Source organism: Saccopteryx leptura, chromosome 5, assembly GCF_036850995.1.
Source record: "Saccopteryx leptura isolate mSacLep1 chromosome 5, mSacLep1_pri_phased_curated, whole genome shotgun sequence".
NCBI classification, from domain to species: domain Eukaryota; kingdom Metazoa; phylum Chordata; class Mammalia; order Chiroptera; family Emballonuridae; genus Saccopteryx; species Saccopteryx leptura.
In genome coordinates, this window is record NC_089507.1 from 64,680,316 (window position 1) to 64,695,489 (window position 15,174).

The 15,174-nt window shown below is 39.9% G+C and overlaps 1 protein-coding gene across 1 annotated transcript in view; it reads right to left on the reverse strand.

Annotated features, from left to right (window-relative positions):
* Positions 1–15,174, reverse strand: part of HPSE (heparanase) — a 46,649-nt gene that overhangs the window by 16,551 nt on the left and 14,924 nt on the right. The window contains exons 2-9 of the mRNA XM_066384939.1: positions 14,579–14,724; positions 12,777–12,902; positions 8,315–8,488; positions 6,452–6,620; positions 6,087–6,134; positions 5,112–5,205; positions 4,582–4,688; positions 2,991–3,105 (exon numbers count right to left, since the gene is read on the reverse strand). Of these exons, the coding sequence (XP_066241036.1) occupies positions 2,991–3,105; positions 4,582–4,688; positions 5,112–5,205; positions 6,087–6,134; positions 6,452–6,620; positions 8,315–8,488; positions 12,777–12,902; positions 14,579–14,724 (979 nt within the window). The remainder of the gene's footprint in view (positions 1–2,990; positions 3,106–4,581; positions 4,689–5,111; positions 5,206–6,086; positions 6,135–6,451; positions 6,621–8,314; positions 8,489–12,776; positions 12,903–14,578; positions 14,725–15,174) is intronic.

The window sequence follows — 15,174 nt, forward strand, 5'->3', positions numbered from 1 at the left end:
ACTTATTTCTTTATTTGACAAAAACTATGTCAAGCAAGTAGTTATCCTACAAAGAACGTTACTGTTTTTCTAGAGGTATTTATATAGGATTCATCTTTTGGTTCATGTTACCCATGAATCTGAGGGCAATGTCTTGTTTGCTGCTTTTTATTACTAGAGGACCATGTTTCCACAATCCTGCCTGCTGGGTGATACAGGTCAAGACTGTAATTCATGACTTAGAGCAGGGGTCCCCAAACTTTTTACACAGGGGGCCAGTTCACTGTCCCTCAGACCGTTGGAGGGCCGGACTATAAAAAAAAACTATGAACAAATCCCTATGCACACTGCACATATCTTATTTTAAAGTAAAAAAACAAAATGGGAACAAATACAACATTTAAAATAAAGAACAAGTAAATTTAAATCAACAAACTGACCAGTATTTCAATGGGAACTATGCTCCTCTCACTGACCACCAATGAAAGAGGTGCCCCTTCCAGAAGTGCGGAGGGGGCCGGATAAATGGCCTCAGGGGGCCGCATGTGGCCCGCGGGCCGTAGTTTGGGGACCCCTGACTTAGAGACAGTTTAAGTATTCTCTGTTGTCTATCATCTAAAAATTGAAAGCAAAGCTCGAAGCAGAACTTTTACACACACACACACACGTTTTTAGAATAAAATTTTTTTTAAGAAATTAAAATATTTTCTTTCAAACCTTATAACCCCCCCCCCCACTCCAATAATGTAATGGCTTAGGCAATAATTATCCTTAATTATCAAGGTCAAAAAAAGAAAGACAACCCAGACATCATGTGTCTGTTGATGGAAACACACAATATCACCTACAAAGAATTCTTACAAAGCAAAACAAAAACCCCAAGAGCAAGCTCAAGCCTCCAGCTTACAGGAAATAGAAAGGACAGAGGAGCATGCTAAATGAATAAATTTAGCAAAACCCAGAATGTGGCAAACTCTATAGAAAAAATTACCTGCTTTTTTAAATTAATGAACTCTAAGGGACCAAAAAAAGAGAGGGAATGCAAATTTAAAGATTAAAAGATTTAAGAGATTTATCAACCAAATGCCATATGTGGACCTTATGGATTTGAATATACTGTTAAAACATTTTCAATAATAAGAAAAATATGAAGCACTGACTTAACATTTGATGATATTGGGGAATCACTGATAATATTTTAAAGTATGATAATGATATTATTTTTACAAAGTGAATATATACCGAAATTTTTATGAATAAAGTGATTTGCTTGAAAGTAATCTCTGTAGGTAGGATGTGAGGAGTGGGCAGAATTGTAGGTTAAACAAGATTGAAGATTCATATACTTTTCTCTCTACTTTGAAATATTCCATAATAATAAGTTTTAAGAAACCCACTCAATATATACCTCAATTCTTCAGGATCTGAGGGAAAGTAGACCCAACAGGGCAGTTTTTGTTTCTCTGCTTAAATTCAAACTCAGATCTTCTCTTAAGACAAGAGTTCAATCAATGAAACGTTTCAGAGGAGATACAACTTTAGCAAGGTTCAGTTCCCAGAGGGTAGAAAGCATGCAGGCCTCCGAGCCAGAATTTGTACCAGGACTCGTTAGGCGGACAACTATGTGACCTTGAGCAAATCATGTGGCTCCATCTCAATTAGAACTCCCTCATCTGGAAAATGGATCTAAGATACCTACCTTGCCACCTTCCCAGATCGTTATGCAAATCAAATAAAAAAGACATGTACAATGGGTTTAAGGCCAATTCTCCTGGATCCTAGTCATAGTAATATGGTGCGTTTATTCTCGCAAGTTTTGCTAGCTGATTCTGCGCCTTGAGGGAGAAGTACATTTAGTGCATTTAAAAAGGTTCTGAAGTCAAAAGTTTATGTTTGGGCACTGCGCCGATTTAGATAACAGAATAAATAACCGGCACTATTTACAAAGACTGACGGGATAAGCTGGCTAGTTTCTAGACATTGTACTCAATGAATTTTGTAGAAACTTTATTTACCTTTAGTGTCCATTTAAGAAAAAAACATCAGTAGATTTTAGATATTTGTCTAAAGAAATTATCATGTTTGGTTTAACTCTATAGATGGCTCATAATTTTCTTGGGAAATATACATTCCATTTTGTGCAAGGACATTTTTCTAAGAATTTTCTAAAAGTTATGATCAGTGTGCTCCATGAGTTTGGACCATGACAGATTAAAAGCAATTTTGTTGAGAAATCTAGCTACAGACCACAGAAGCCTAGCTTATATTTGGCATAAGCTTTTTGCAAACTTTCTTAGCTTTCCTATAATGTTCAAATAATTCCTTGAGTAAAAGATATCCTCAAATGTCATTTTAGACAATAAAAATCAAGATCATACTGCTCAGGGAGATAAGTATGCTATCTCAATTTTTAGACATAAATATGTTCCAGGTGGCTTTTTAGATAGAAAGGCTACATCACACCTAATTTAGCACCAGATGCAGTTGGAGGTAGGGTAGAAATTACACTTTTAAAAAATTCATAAATATCTTGAAGATTATTAACAAAATAACCAATTCTTCCGGTGAGATTATTGAACAAATACATGGTATTACTGGCTTATCTTAAAGTTAAATAAATTACGATTTTATGACATAAAAATGTTTTAAAGCTTTGGATAATGTAAACAATTTTAACTTTGATTTATGCTGTAAAACATTTTATGATCCAAGTTTGGTATCTTGTAAGACCAAAGTCATAAAATTTCATATGACCCCTTTTTAAGAAATCCCATACTACATTCAAAATAGTCCACATTAATAACATTATTCCTGGATCTCAATTTCTTTTCTTGAGACTGAAAGATGTTAGGATGGATTATCTCTAAAGTTTCTTCTAGTTTACCTTTCTGTGGTTTGGCTACTTATTGAGAATGCTGACTTTTCTGAGAGGATTGACAATTTATAGGAGGTTAATAAAGGGAGTCCTTAGTATAATCTACTCACAGAAAGAAGAGAAAACAGTCACTTACAGGTAAAGGTTCGAAGTTTTCATCCACTAAGTGGTAGTTTCCGGCTCCGAAAAACACTTGCCTCATCACCACTTCTATGCCCATTCTAGCCGACAGGCCCAACTTATCCAGCCACCTGGAACACAGTGAGGCTACTTTCTTCAGGTTTGGAAAACAAAATAACTTCATTTTAATGATAGACCATTCTAATTTATTTGTCTATGTAGAATTGACAGGAAACTAGAAGAGTGGTATTAATTGTAAATAAGTCATTCAAATGAAATAGAGACTATCCCGCTCTTCACATGTTCTCATACTTCTGCACAAATCCTAGAAGACCATTAATATACTGTGGACATCCCCTTCGGGGTAAGACAATGTCTACAAAGCAGAGTAGACAAATTCCCACCCCCCAAATTTCTTACCCCGACTGAAAATTATTCCCTGTCCTTCCTGGTATCTCCCATCCCCATGTGAGGTCTAAAGGCTACAAGGTTGCTGTAGTTAGTAGTAGTAAAATGTGAAATAAGTAGAATCACACCTAAACTTTTATGGACACCTCCTACCCTCATCTTTAGTTAATGGCAAAACAAACATCTCCATTCTTTTCTCAACTCATCACGTTCCCATGAGCATAAACAATTTGTACTTCATTCTGGAATTGTAAGAATGTACGTAGTAGACAAACGAGAGGAAGTCTCAATGTGAGGGTACAGACTACAGATTAAGGGTGTTAATGGAATTACAGAATGCAAGTTAACTAGCTGTTTAAGTTTGTGGTGTTTGGAGTTAAGAGGTGCTTTAGTAAATTTTTAAATTGGTCACCTCTCTGTTGTGACTTTATACTTCAAACTCTAAACTTTTTGGGAATATATAAATACTGTGTAGCATGCACTGCATATCCTTCGAAAGTCAGGGCTCCAGATGCACTCCTTTACGATGATCCTTCCTTCCTTCCTTCCTTCCTTCCTTCCTTCCTTCCTTCCTTCCTTCCTTCCTTCCTTCCTTCCTTCCTCCCTCCCTCCCTCCCTCCCTCCCTCCCTCCCTCCCTCCCTCCCTCCCTTCCTTCCTTCCTTCATTCCTCCCTCCCTCCTTCCCTCCCTCCTTCCCTTTTCTCCCCTTTCCTCCTTCCCTCCTTCCCTCCTTCCCTTCTTCCCTTCCTTCCTTCCTTCCTTCCTTCCTTCCTTCCTTCCTTCCTTCCTTCCTTCCCTCCTTCCCTCCCTCACTTCCTCCCTCCCTCCCTCCCTTCCTCCCTCCTCCCTTTTCTCCCCTTTCCTCCTTTCCTTCTTCCCTTCTTCCTTCCCTCCCTTCCTCCCTTCCTTCCTTCATTTCCAATGTATTTCTTTAAGAAGAAATTTTTGGTATGTTCATGGGCCAAAATTAAGGAACAAAACTTGTAAAACAATACATTTATACATTGATTAATTTGGACTGCTTGTTAAAGATGTGAACAAGCTTTAGTAAATCATTCTCTTGCAAAATGTGGCACATATTTTGGCACCCAGCCACATACACCATCTTTGATCAGAATTTTGGATGATGAGCTGTTTCAATCAAATAGAATAGGAGCCTGCTGCAACCTGGTCCCTGAGGCAAGTGCTACTTCACTCACATAAAACCAGCTGCAAAGGTGTTAGACAGCAAGGGTGCTCCACCCGCATATGCAGAGCTTGTTTCTCCTAACCAAACCTTCTTGTGGGGTCTGGTCTTCTCAACAACCTATGGAATAGGAAAGTCACCATGGTAACTGCAAACAAACTGACCAATTATGGCGTTAAAGGTTAACAATATTCAAAATCTTGTATTCCCAGACCCATCTGTCCAATCTAGTGTAGTTACAAAATATGCTCACAGTCTTTTAGGTCTTGGCAGTTACTTTTACTGGAATATTAGGTTTGGAAGAAATAATCCCATTCTTATGGCCTATGTAAGGTAATTCTACCAAAAGGCTAGTGGAAGTATTTTTAATTTCTAATCAATGTACATGAATAAGACCTGATGCTAAGGAGGACTGAAAGTAAGACTAGTGCCTGTTCTTTAAAACTAGAAAACATGTAAGTTTAGATACATCGAGAACTTAGCACTAGCTAAACCACAGACCAGGGATTCTGGTTTTACTTTATAAAGAAAAAAGACTATTACCTGAAAAACTTTTTGCACAAGTGAAATAAAAGTGTCCAACACATCAGGGTTTAGAAAATCTTCTTTGGTAGCAGTTCGTCCATTCAAGTAATAGCTAAATTATTTAGAAAATAGGAAAAAAAAACAATTTTTAGTTTCTGCTTTTAAGTTACTTGGCTGAACTTGCCCTTGCTACTACCTCTTCGCACTTTCCCGTTTTAAAAAATTGCCGAAGTTGGCCCTGGCCGGTTGGCTCAGCGGTGGAGCGTAGGCCTGGCGTGCGGGCACCCGGGTTCGATTCCCGGCCAGGGCACATAGGAGAGGCGCCCATTTGCTTCTCCAACCCCCCCCCCTCCTTCCTCTCTGTCTCTCTCTTCCCCTCCCGCAGCCAAGGCTCCATTGGAGCGGGGATGGCCCGGGCTCTGGGGATGGCTCCTTGGCCTCTACCCCAGGCGCTGGAGTGGCTCTGGTTGCGGCAGGGCGACGCCCCGGAGGGGCAGGGCGTCGCCTCCTGGTGGGCAGAGCTTCGCCCCTGGTGGGCGTGCCGGGTGCATGCTGGAGTCTGTCTGACTGTCTCTCCCTAATTTTAAAAAAATTTTGAATTAAAAAAAAAAATGGCCGAAGTTCTTCTAAGGAGAGACCACGATAGAAGGGATCAGTGACTCTGTCTTGAGAAGCCACAGTCATCAGTGCACGTACTTGTGGGATACTGGCTCTCTGGCAAGCACACTGGCTTTAGCTGCTTATCTGTCCCTCAAGTTAAAGGACAGTGTGTCTATCCTTTAGAAACTACCAAGTAGAAACCACATTATTTAAAATAAGTTAATTTTTTTGTTTTGTTAATATTAAAATTCTAGTACAGCGCTGTTTAAGGCACTATATGATTCTTAAATGAATTATAAAGTCACTTAGAGTTAAATGGAAATAGTTTTTTGAAAACTAAATAAGTAAAGCTAGCAGTACTTTTTTAATATGAAGAACAGGAGACGTGCTTACTGATGCCATGTAACTGAATCAATCACTTCTCCCCCAGCCTTCAGGAAACTAGAAAACAACAACAACATCATGTTACCATTACATTCTCATATACACAATATATGCACAAGAGTTTTATTTTTGGAAATGGGTTGGCTACTACTTTAGAATCAAGCAAACACAAATTTCCTATCTCAGATACAAATTTTTTTCAGAGGTACCATTTTCCCCAAATCTTTGGTATTTTGAACCAGTCAATGTTTTTCTCTTTTGGTAAATCATCTAGTCAGGCAGTAAACTGTCTAATAACAAGGGGACTATGAAGATTCTATACCAGAGAGAAATATTATTTTAAGAAAAGCGATTCTGCTTCCTCCAGCTCTTACTTCCTCAGCATCTTAACCGTCTTTCCCCGAGGCTGACCAACATCAGGACCATAAAGTTTTGCATTTTTGTAAGTGGATTTTCCTAGAAGTTTATGCAACTTAATAAAATCTTCTCCTAATTGTAATCCATCGATGAAAATACCAGCCTTCTTCTGGAAACTGTTAGGTTCTGAAAGAGCAATTTTCAAAATAATCACTTATGTAGAAATATTTGATTTAAAAGCAAACATAAAAGCAGCATATAAAAGCACCAAAGCATTTTTCAAATTGCAAGCACTTAGAATCCGAAGTCAAAGAAAGTAAAACCTCTAGTTATAAAGAAGATAATGCAGAAAGCAGAATTTGAATTATATAACTGAAGTATGATGGGGTATTAAAATAAGTTGAAATTAATAATGGGGATATTAAACCAATAAACAGTATTAAAATAGGCTGTATCCAGTATTTAATAACCTAGTCTGCTTTAAAAAGAGATTGCTTTGGAAGAAGACACTTCGAAACCAGTTTATACAATGCAATGAAAAGTCTTACTAAGAGTGTTTGCTGACAAATTATATGTACAGATAAGCCTAGAAGTAGCAAAGCTGAAGAGATGGGAGGCACAGACAGCGCCCAGATTACTTCTCAAATATACCTTTACCTCGGAAACCAGACCTTCTCTTTGCAAAATGGGGCCCAGGGAACAGGGAGACATGATGACATCACTCTTTTACTCAAAAGAGCAGAAGGGGTTGGGCATGTGTAAGGTAGGAAAGTAGGGAGAAAGGGGTGTGTGGAAATGGGTAAGGATGGGTTCAGATGACCTATTATTCACATGGTTGCTATGGTCAAGTTTCTCAGTATTGAGCTAAGATATAGTTACCTCTACCTTTCTATTCTGTTTTTTGTGTTCCAAGCTGCCAGTTATCCTCAGCAACCTGATCATAAAATCTTCTTCTACACTTTACCATAATACATACCACTACAGGCATGTATGATTTCTTGGCTTGTTTTCTTGTTGGTCTGGCTCCCTAGCTCTAGAACAGAAGTCTCAAGAGAGCAGAAACCTTGTTCTGAAGCCAGACTGCCTGGGTTCAAATCCTAACTTCTCTAAGAATCCTCTACGAGTTGTACAGCATCACAAAGCTCTTTAGCTAATTTTTTTGTGCCTCTTTTGCCATCTGTGAAATGAAGGTCATAAGTGTAACCACCTCAAGGTAGTTAAAAAGGTAAAATAAGTTAATACTTGTTAAATGCTCAGAACAGTGTTCATCATATTACTACATCACATTTCCCATTTTATCTTCAGTTCCATTGGCTGATGTGAAGAAAAAGCATTATAAATGTTTGAATGAATGAGGCTAGTCATTCGCACTTTAGTTAGAATTTCTAAGTTCTTTGCAAAAAAGCATGAAGAAGGAGGCAATCAGGAGCTTGACCTGGATAGGATTTTATACTGGGAACTTCTAGCTTGAGCATATCGTGAGGGTTGGAATGGGGTTGCTGGATTAACTGACAAGTTAAGAAACAAAGGAATGGAAGGGTTAAAGTAAACTGCCTGCTTACAGTTTTGTTGAGGTCAGCTTGCCAACCACAATAGGCTTAAGTGACCTGAAAATCTCAAAGGAACCTGGGAGCTGTGGGAGCTGCTGGTTTCAACAAGTTGTCCTCAGCTCAAATGTAACATAAACTGGGATTAGCAGAAGGTTCTGAGATATACAAAGGAGTTTCCTGCCTTAAGCAATCCCTAAGTTGCACTGTTGAGTACTGCACAAATGTGCTGAACCAGAAGTATATGTGTTAATATTAAAAACAATGTCATAACTAGAAAAATATAATGACAAAGGGGAGTCTCATTAATGAAATGTGCCCAGCGATACTTACCATTGCCTAGTTCCCAAGAAATGTTATAACTCTTGGAAGAGCAGTAGTCCAAGAGCAACTTAGCATTAGAACTGTTCCACTGCAAATCTGCTGTTCGTAGTAAGGCATTTAGACCAAAGATCAAGTCCAGTCCTGAGCAACTTGCAAAAATGTACAGTATATCCACTGAACTCCCTAAAAGAAAAATATAGTTTAATAGGTTTGCATCACAATGATGAAATGCCTCTAGGTTTGTTCTTCCTAGTGACTTACTATTTCTATTGTACAATTGAAGGAATTGCCTTAATGAGTGACTAAAGTTATAAATAAGAGAGAACAAAATTGAACTGGCAAAGTAAATAAAGAAATAAATGTGGCCCTGGCCGGTTGGCTCAGTGGTAGAGTGTTGGCCTGGCGTGCAGAAGTCCCGGGTTCAATTCCCGGCCAGGGCACACAGGAGAAGCACCCATCTGCTTCTCCACCCCTCCCCCTCTCCTTCCTCTCTGTCTCTCTCATCCCCTCCCACAGCGAGGCTCCATTGGAGCAAAGATGGCTCCTTGGCCTCTGCCCCAGGTGCTAGAGTGGCTCTGGTCGCGACAGAGCGATGCCACAGAGGGGCAGAACATCGCCCCCTGGGCGCATGCCGGGTGGATCCCGGTCGGGCGCATGTGGGAGTCTGTCTGACTGCCTCCCCGTTTCCAGCTTCAGAAAAATACAAAAAAAAAGAAATAAATAAATGTAACTTCATTTGCTTCAGCTGTTGGATCAAGTGCGTTGGAAGGTACCAGAAGCTTTGGTCTGGCACTCAGGTTTTAGTCAAGTGACCTCAGGTGAATTGGAAAAACTAGATTGTACCAGCTCAGTGCTCAGCATGCACAGTCCAGACTTTCATAAGCCCTACTCTTCATAATCTAAATATTTTTACCTCAAACTTAGTAGCAAAATATTTTTGGTAAATTTAATTATATTTAAAACATTTTTTTGAAAAATTCATGTATGTGATTTATTAATTTTAAGTGAATAGAATTCTATATTAAAAAACTGGTCTAGGGTTAAAGGGTTGTGGTTTCCAAACTATGTGCCAAGGCACCGCAGAGAGCCACAGTGAATTCACTGGCGTGGTGGTCAGATTTAGCAAATAAAAATACAGTGATGCCTGACCAGGCGGTGGCGCAGTGGATAGAGCGTGGGACTGAGATGTGGAAGACACAGGTTCGAGACCCTGAGGTCGCCAGCTTGAGTGCGGGCTCATCTGGTTTGAGCAAAAGCTCAGCAGCTTGAGCCCAAGGTCGCTGGCTCGAGCAAGGGGCTACTCGGTCTGCTGAAGGCCCGTGGTCAAGGCACATATGAGAAAGCAATCAATGAACAACTAAGGTGTTGCAACGCACAATGAAAAACTAATGAATGATGCCTCTCATCTCTCCATTCCTGTCTGTCTGTCCCTGTCTATCCCTCTCTCTGTCTCTGTAAAAAATAAATAAATAAATAAATAAAATACAGTGATAACAGGGATGGACCTTAAAATTCCATGCTAAGCAAAGTAAGTCAGACAGAAAATGTTAAAAACCATATAATTTTACTCGTGTGGGTGGGATATCAAACTGAAAGCAACAAATGAACAAGAAAAACAAACAAACAATAACTCATAGACAGAAACAATAGTATGGTGGTTACCAGAGGGAAGGGAGTGGCAGGTTAGTAAAGGGTAAAGGGGACCAAATACATGATGGCAGAGGATGCTCTGACTTTGGGTGGAGGGCACACAATGCAATATACAGATCACATATTATAGAGATGTACACTTGAAACCTATGTAATCTTATTAACCGATGTCACCCCATTATATTTAATAAACAAATAAATAAAAACAATGCATCTGATTAAATTTGAATTTCAGATCAATAATGAATAATTTTTAGTGTATGTCTTATGTAATACTTGAGAAATTAAATAAAAAATTATTATGTATCTGAATAATTCGAATTTAACCAGGCAACCCTACTCACAGGGGCTATCTCATCTCTTATCTCGTCCTGTATGAGGAATAGAAAGACCCCTGGAACAGAGATAATCTAAATGACATTAAGTCTGGCACTGAGTCTCTCCCTCCATGTACATTTCCATAAGTGTGTCCAGCGCCGAGCGTGGGACGGGTGAATGGAGTGCGGTAATGAGGGAGAGAGGTGGAGGAGAAGAACAAAGAATTAGCTCATTCAGTATGATTATTGTAACAAGAGAGTCAGTCCTCCTTTTCTGCGTCACACCCAGCATTATACCTGTAACACTGCTTCCTTTCCTGTCCTAACAGGTTTACAATGTGAGTTTATAGTCTTACAACAAATGTTTCTTCTACTTAAGTGAAACACACCATCCAATGGGTCCTGGAATTAGAAGATACAGGTTACCTGTATCTTCTAAGAAACCTGTTTTAAATGTACAGGCTCCTAACTAAGCAAAGTTATTGTGGCAAAGTGTCTTGCCCCAATAGACTTTTGCTATCTTTTCTGTCATACAATGCCATCCCAAGTTAGTCAGGCTTACCAACCTCAGCCATGGATGCCAAACAATATATGGAAACTCCTACTAACTTCTGAAATACTTATCACTGTAATGAGTTGGTGCTCAGAACAAACACAGATTCTTGTCTAGATGTTTGCAAGACATACAGATTAAAACAGAAAATTTCAAACCAGAAGTCAAATGTTTTAAAAAACAAATAAACTATTTATATTTGTCATACATTCTTGCATTGCCAAGAGGGTGACTGGAGCTAGACTGACCTAGTTACTTTATAGTTAGCAAAGGAACTCTTCCCTGGTGTCGGACTACGAAGGTCTCAGTCCCACAAGCTGGAAAATGTCGGAAACCTACCATTTGGTTCCATAAAGATCATGTGAGGTAGCAAACAGGGAGAGACAGTCAGACAGACTCCCGCATGCGCCCGACCGGGATCCACCCGGCACGCCCACCATGGGGCGACGCTCTGCCCACCAGGGGGCGATGCTCTGCCCATCCTGGGCGTCGCCATATTGCGACCAGAGCCACTCTAGCGCCTGAGGCAGAGGCCACAGAGCCATCCCCAGCGCCCGGGCCATCTTTGCTCCAATGGAGCCTTGGCTGCGGGAGGGGAAGAGAGAGACAGAGAGGAAAGCGCGGCGGAGGGGTGGAGAAGCAAATGGGCGCTTCTCCTATGTGCCCTGGCCGGGAATCGAACCCGGGTCCTCCGCACGCTAGGCCGACGCTCTACCGCTGAGCCAACCGGCCAGGGCGGTAGCAAACTTTTTTACTTCAGGAAATTAAAGACTAACAGGTATAATGTTTAATATGATGGGAAAAAAGTGAAAATCTGTAGATTGCTTAATGCCGTGGGGTCTTCTCCTAGCAGGCCTCTATCATAAAGATTTATTGCAGATGAGACCTTACCACTATAGTCTGTCTTGTACTTCTGTCATTCCTTTAATGGGATCTGAGATGGCCCTGCCTTATGCCAAATTCCACTCAACCATAGATCGTGTTATTAAAGCATCAGCGTCACTCCCTTATTTTAAAATGCAGACAGTAATTTAGAGAACTACATTATCTATTAGCATATAACATATTTTCTGATTTCTTATGTGTTTTTTCTGTATCTTATAAAGAAAAAAATATAAAAATTAAATCTGTGTGATATACTAAAATCCACATAGTGTATAGTAAAATCTTACAAAGATAACTTACTTTAAAAAACGTACTTTTAGAAATGCTGACTAACCCAGATTAACTTCAAAGAAGAAGACAGTTGTAGACTATCTGAACAGGTTATTTCCTTAACTGAGATCGGGGGTAACATCATCCCTTAGGTGTGTGTAAAACATCAACTTTCAGGTAAAAATAAATATATATTTCATAGTTAAATAAGGCTTGCTTGTTTCAGTTGCTTCAAAGCCCTGTGTGACAACATCATTCCACTTTCAAGACTTGAAAACGGTTTCAGTGAGTGGAAATAAATTCCTGGGTAGTTGAGCCACTGCTGTGTTTGCAAAGCCAAAAGAAAAAGTAAAAGCTACTTGATGGCAAAGGCTGTCTGGTGTGCCCAGGAGTCCCCTGCCTAAGGATACACCAACTCACAACAGGGGCTGTTTCTGGTAGGGGAGACAGAATGGACAAGGTGGGAGTGTGTTCACATGCTACTCTTTATAGTATTTTACTTTTACACAACAAATATATCCATGTCTTCCTTGATTTCCTACTTCTTCAGAAAAGTCAAGGTTTTGATTAGCTTATGAGTGAATGACTGCTATATTTTACTGTGTGGCTACTAGGCAATGTCAGGTGAAAAAAAAGAAAAAGAAAACCCAGAAGTTTGAGGTTTAAGATTTCCCATTGACTCTTGAAAACGTGAGTATTACACAGCTTTACAGATTGCTGTAGAGTCAAGCCCAAGTTCAACCTATCCAAATATTTGAAGGGCTGGGACGCTCGCAGGGCACCATTCATTTCTTACTTGAGTAGGTGCTGTTCTTGAACTTTTTGTAATGCTGTTCTCTGAGTAGCAATTGTTCCTGAAACGGCCATTCCGACTGTAACCTCTTCTCTACATCAGGAGGGATGAATCCAGATCTGCAAATATCTGGAAATGGAAGATAAGTTAGAGACTCTATTTTCACAGAGATAAGGTTCAACTCCCATATGTTTATTTAGTTAGATATTATGTGACTAAAGTAGGATAATTAAGTTTCTGGTTATTAGGTATGCAATCAGAGAAAATGTACTCTGTGACACAAGTCAAATGTGCTGGCTTATGGTCACCCCAAGGAAGCGAAGGGCAGGCTTCCTGAGAAACACTGGCCACACACTGGATGCAGGTATGCTGGACATAACTTCAGGTTGTTTTACAATTCAGAAAGCTCCTCAGAAACTTGAAATTATCAGGGAACTCCTTTCAAGGAAGCACAGTTCAGTTTTCTTAAAGTTCACTTTCAAAAGACATAAAAATTTGTTTTACATGGACTCTATCTGATTTGTGGCGATTTCCTCTTGCCATAATGGTAGGGCAGGAAATGTTGACTTTTTTCTCTCAAATTTGGAATCTTCAGAGCTTCTGAGACCACAACATGTGCATCTGGGAAAACCAGCGCTATCCTCTCAGGCCGACTGCTTCTTTATCACGAGACGACAGGGCTGCCAGGCACTCGCTGCCAGCCTGGCTGACCCACCATTGACTTCCTGTCTGAGGAGCTGCACGTCCGGCTTCCTGGCAGCCAGTGCCCTATCCATCCCTGTCCTCACAAAGGATGCCTCAGAGGCACTTGGATAATTCCAGTGCCCCCCCCCCCACCTCAACAGGATGAACTGATCAGCAAAGAACAGTTTCTGGTCTAAATTTGAGACTTTCTAAATGCACATGACTGATGGGAGAGGGTCAAGTCCAAACATAAACTATTCCAATGTGTTATTCCCTTTTGCTTTGTTTCATTTTTCTAAATACTGTTCTATTAATTTTGGTCTAATTACTGGTTAACTGTTCTAAATAATTCCTAACTCAAAAAGAAAATAAACAGAAATAAAATATGTAATATATGAAAAATGAAATATTCATTAATATATATATTATGCACACATTATTATCATTCAGTAATGAGTGTTTTTAATAATTATTAAGATGATGATTCAAGTTCCACTTGATGTCTGCATAGCACTTATGAAAGACACAGGGCAAATCCTCGTGGCTTCCTAGGGAGGTTTCTCAGGTGAGGCCCACAGACTTCTCATATTGGAATGACTTGAGGAGCTTGCTAAACCTGGCACTAAGGTGGCGGCCCAGGTATCCCAATGTGCAAACTCATTCCAGGTGTATAGTCAATAAAGTTTGCAAATCACTGCCCAATATGTCATCTTAAAATCTATTCTTAGAAGCAGAGTCTATCTCACATCCTCTTACTATATCTTTCATCTCCATTCTGTTTCCAGAATAAAATGGTTTCAATCCAGAGCTATGTCTTCAGCTGGAAATATTTTCTTCAGTTTGAGGCATTTCTCCCTACCTGCTCCCTCTAAGCAGCTCTGTCCTCCCGCTATGATCATTGTTCTATTTACACACAACTAGCTGTTAGTTATGCCCAGCACACTTTTTTTTATGTGACATCCCACATTTTATGAAAACATCAGGAGGAGGAAACCTGCCCACTGCTTCCTTCTTTTGCATAGGTGCCCTACGGGTCAGTTGGGAGAGCTTGATCTCTTATTGGATGCTCATGACTGGCTCAAGTTAATGAAAATATATGGTTAATCTTTAAAAAGTTTCACCCTGGTTGAGTTGAGATTGCCAGTAACTTCTCTCTTCCATGCTGGGCTCCTTCTTAGGATCAAAAATGAGAAAGTCTGTCTTGGTGCCACCAAATCTCAGGTATGCAGGAGACAAACCTCTGGCCAAAGTACGAAGCTTTGGAGAACTGTTATGAAAACAAGAAATTAAAATTATTATTTTTTCCAAGACAAGCCAATCAAACATACTTACTCCCTTCTGTCTTGGCGGATCTATTTCTTAATATCTAGCTGGACAGGCCTTGGAGGGACAAGTCATATTGCTATATGGGGGGATCATCTCAAGCAGAATCTTTCTAAATGCAAGGTTGCTCTTCTAGAAACCTGGAGGCAACTTGGAGCTCTAACTCTGGCAAAAGTTTATACTGTAATTTGACAAGTAAAATAATGATTAGGGATAGATAAACTGGCTACTCATCAGGCATCCCAAGAACAATGCAGGCCCAGAGGAGGAGGAAGGCTTGAAACAGAACATTCTCATCCCCCACTGTGAGGTTATAGTTAATTTGCTCGCTATTCTCTCTCTTAATGGATTCCTGGTCTTTACTTGCAAATGTAGCAAAAAGTTTACCTTTGCA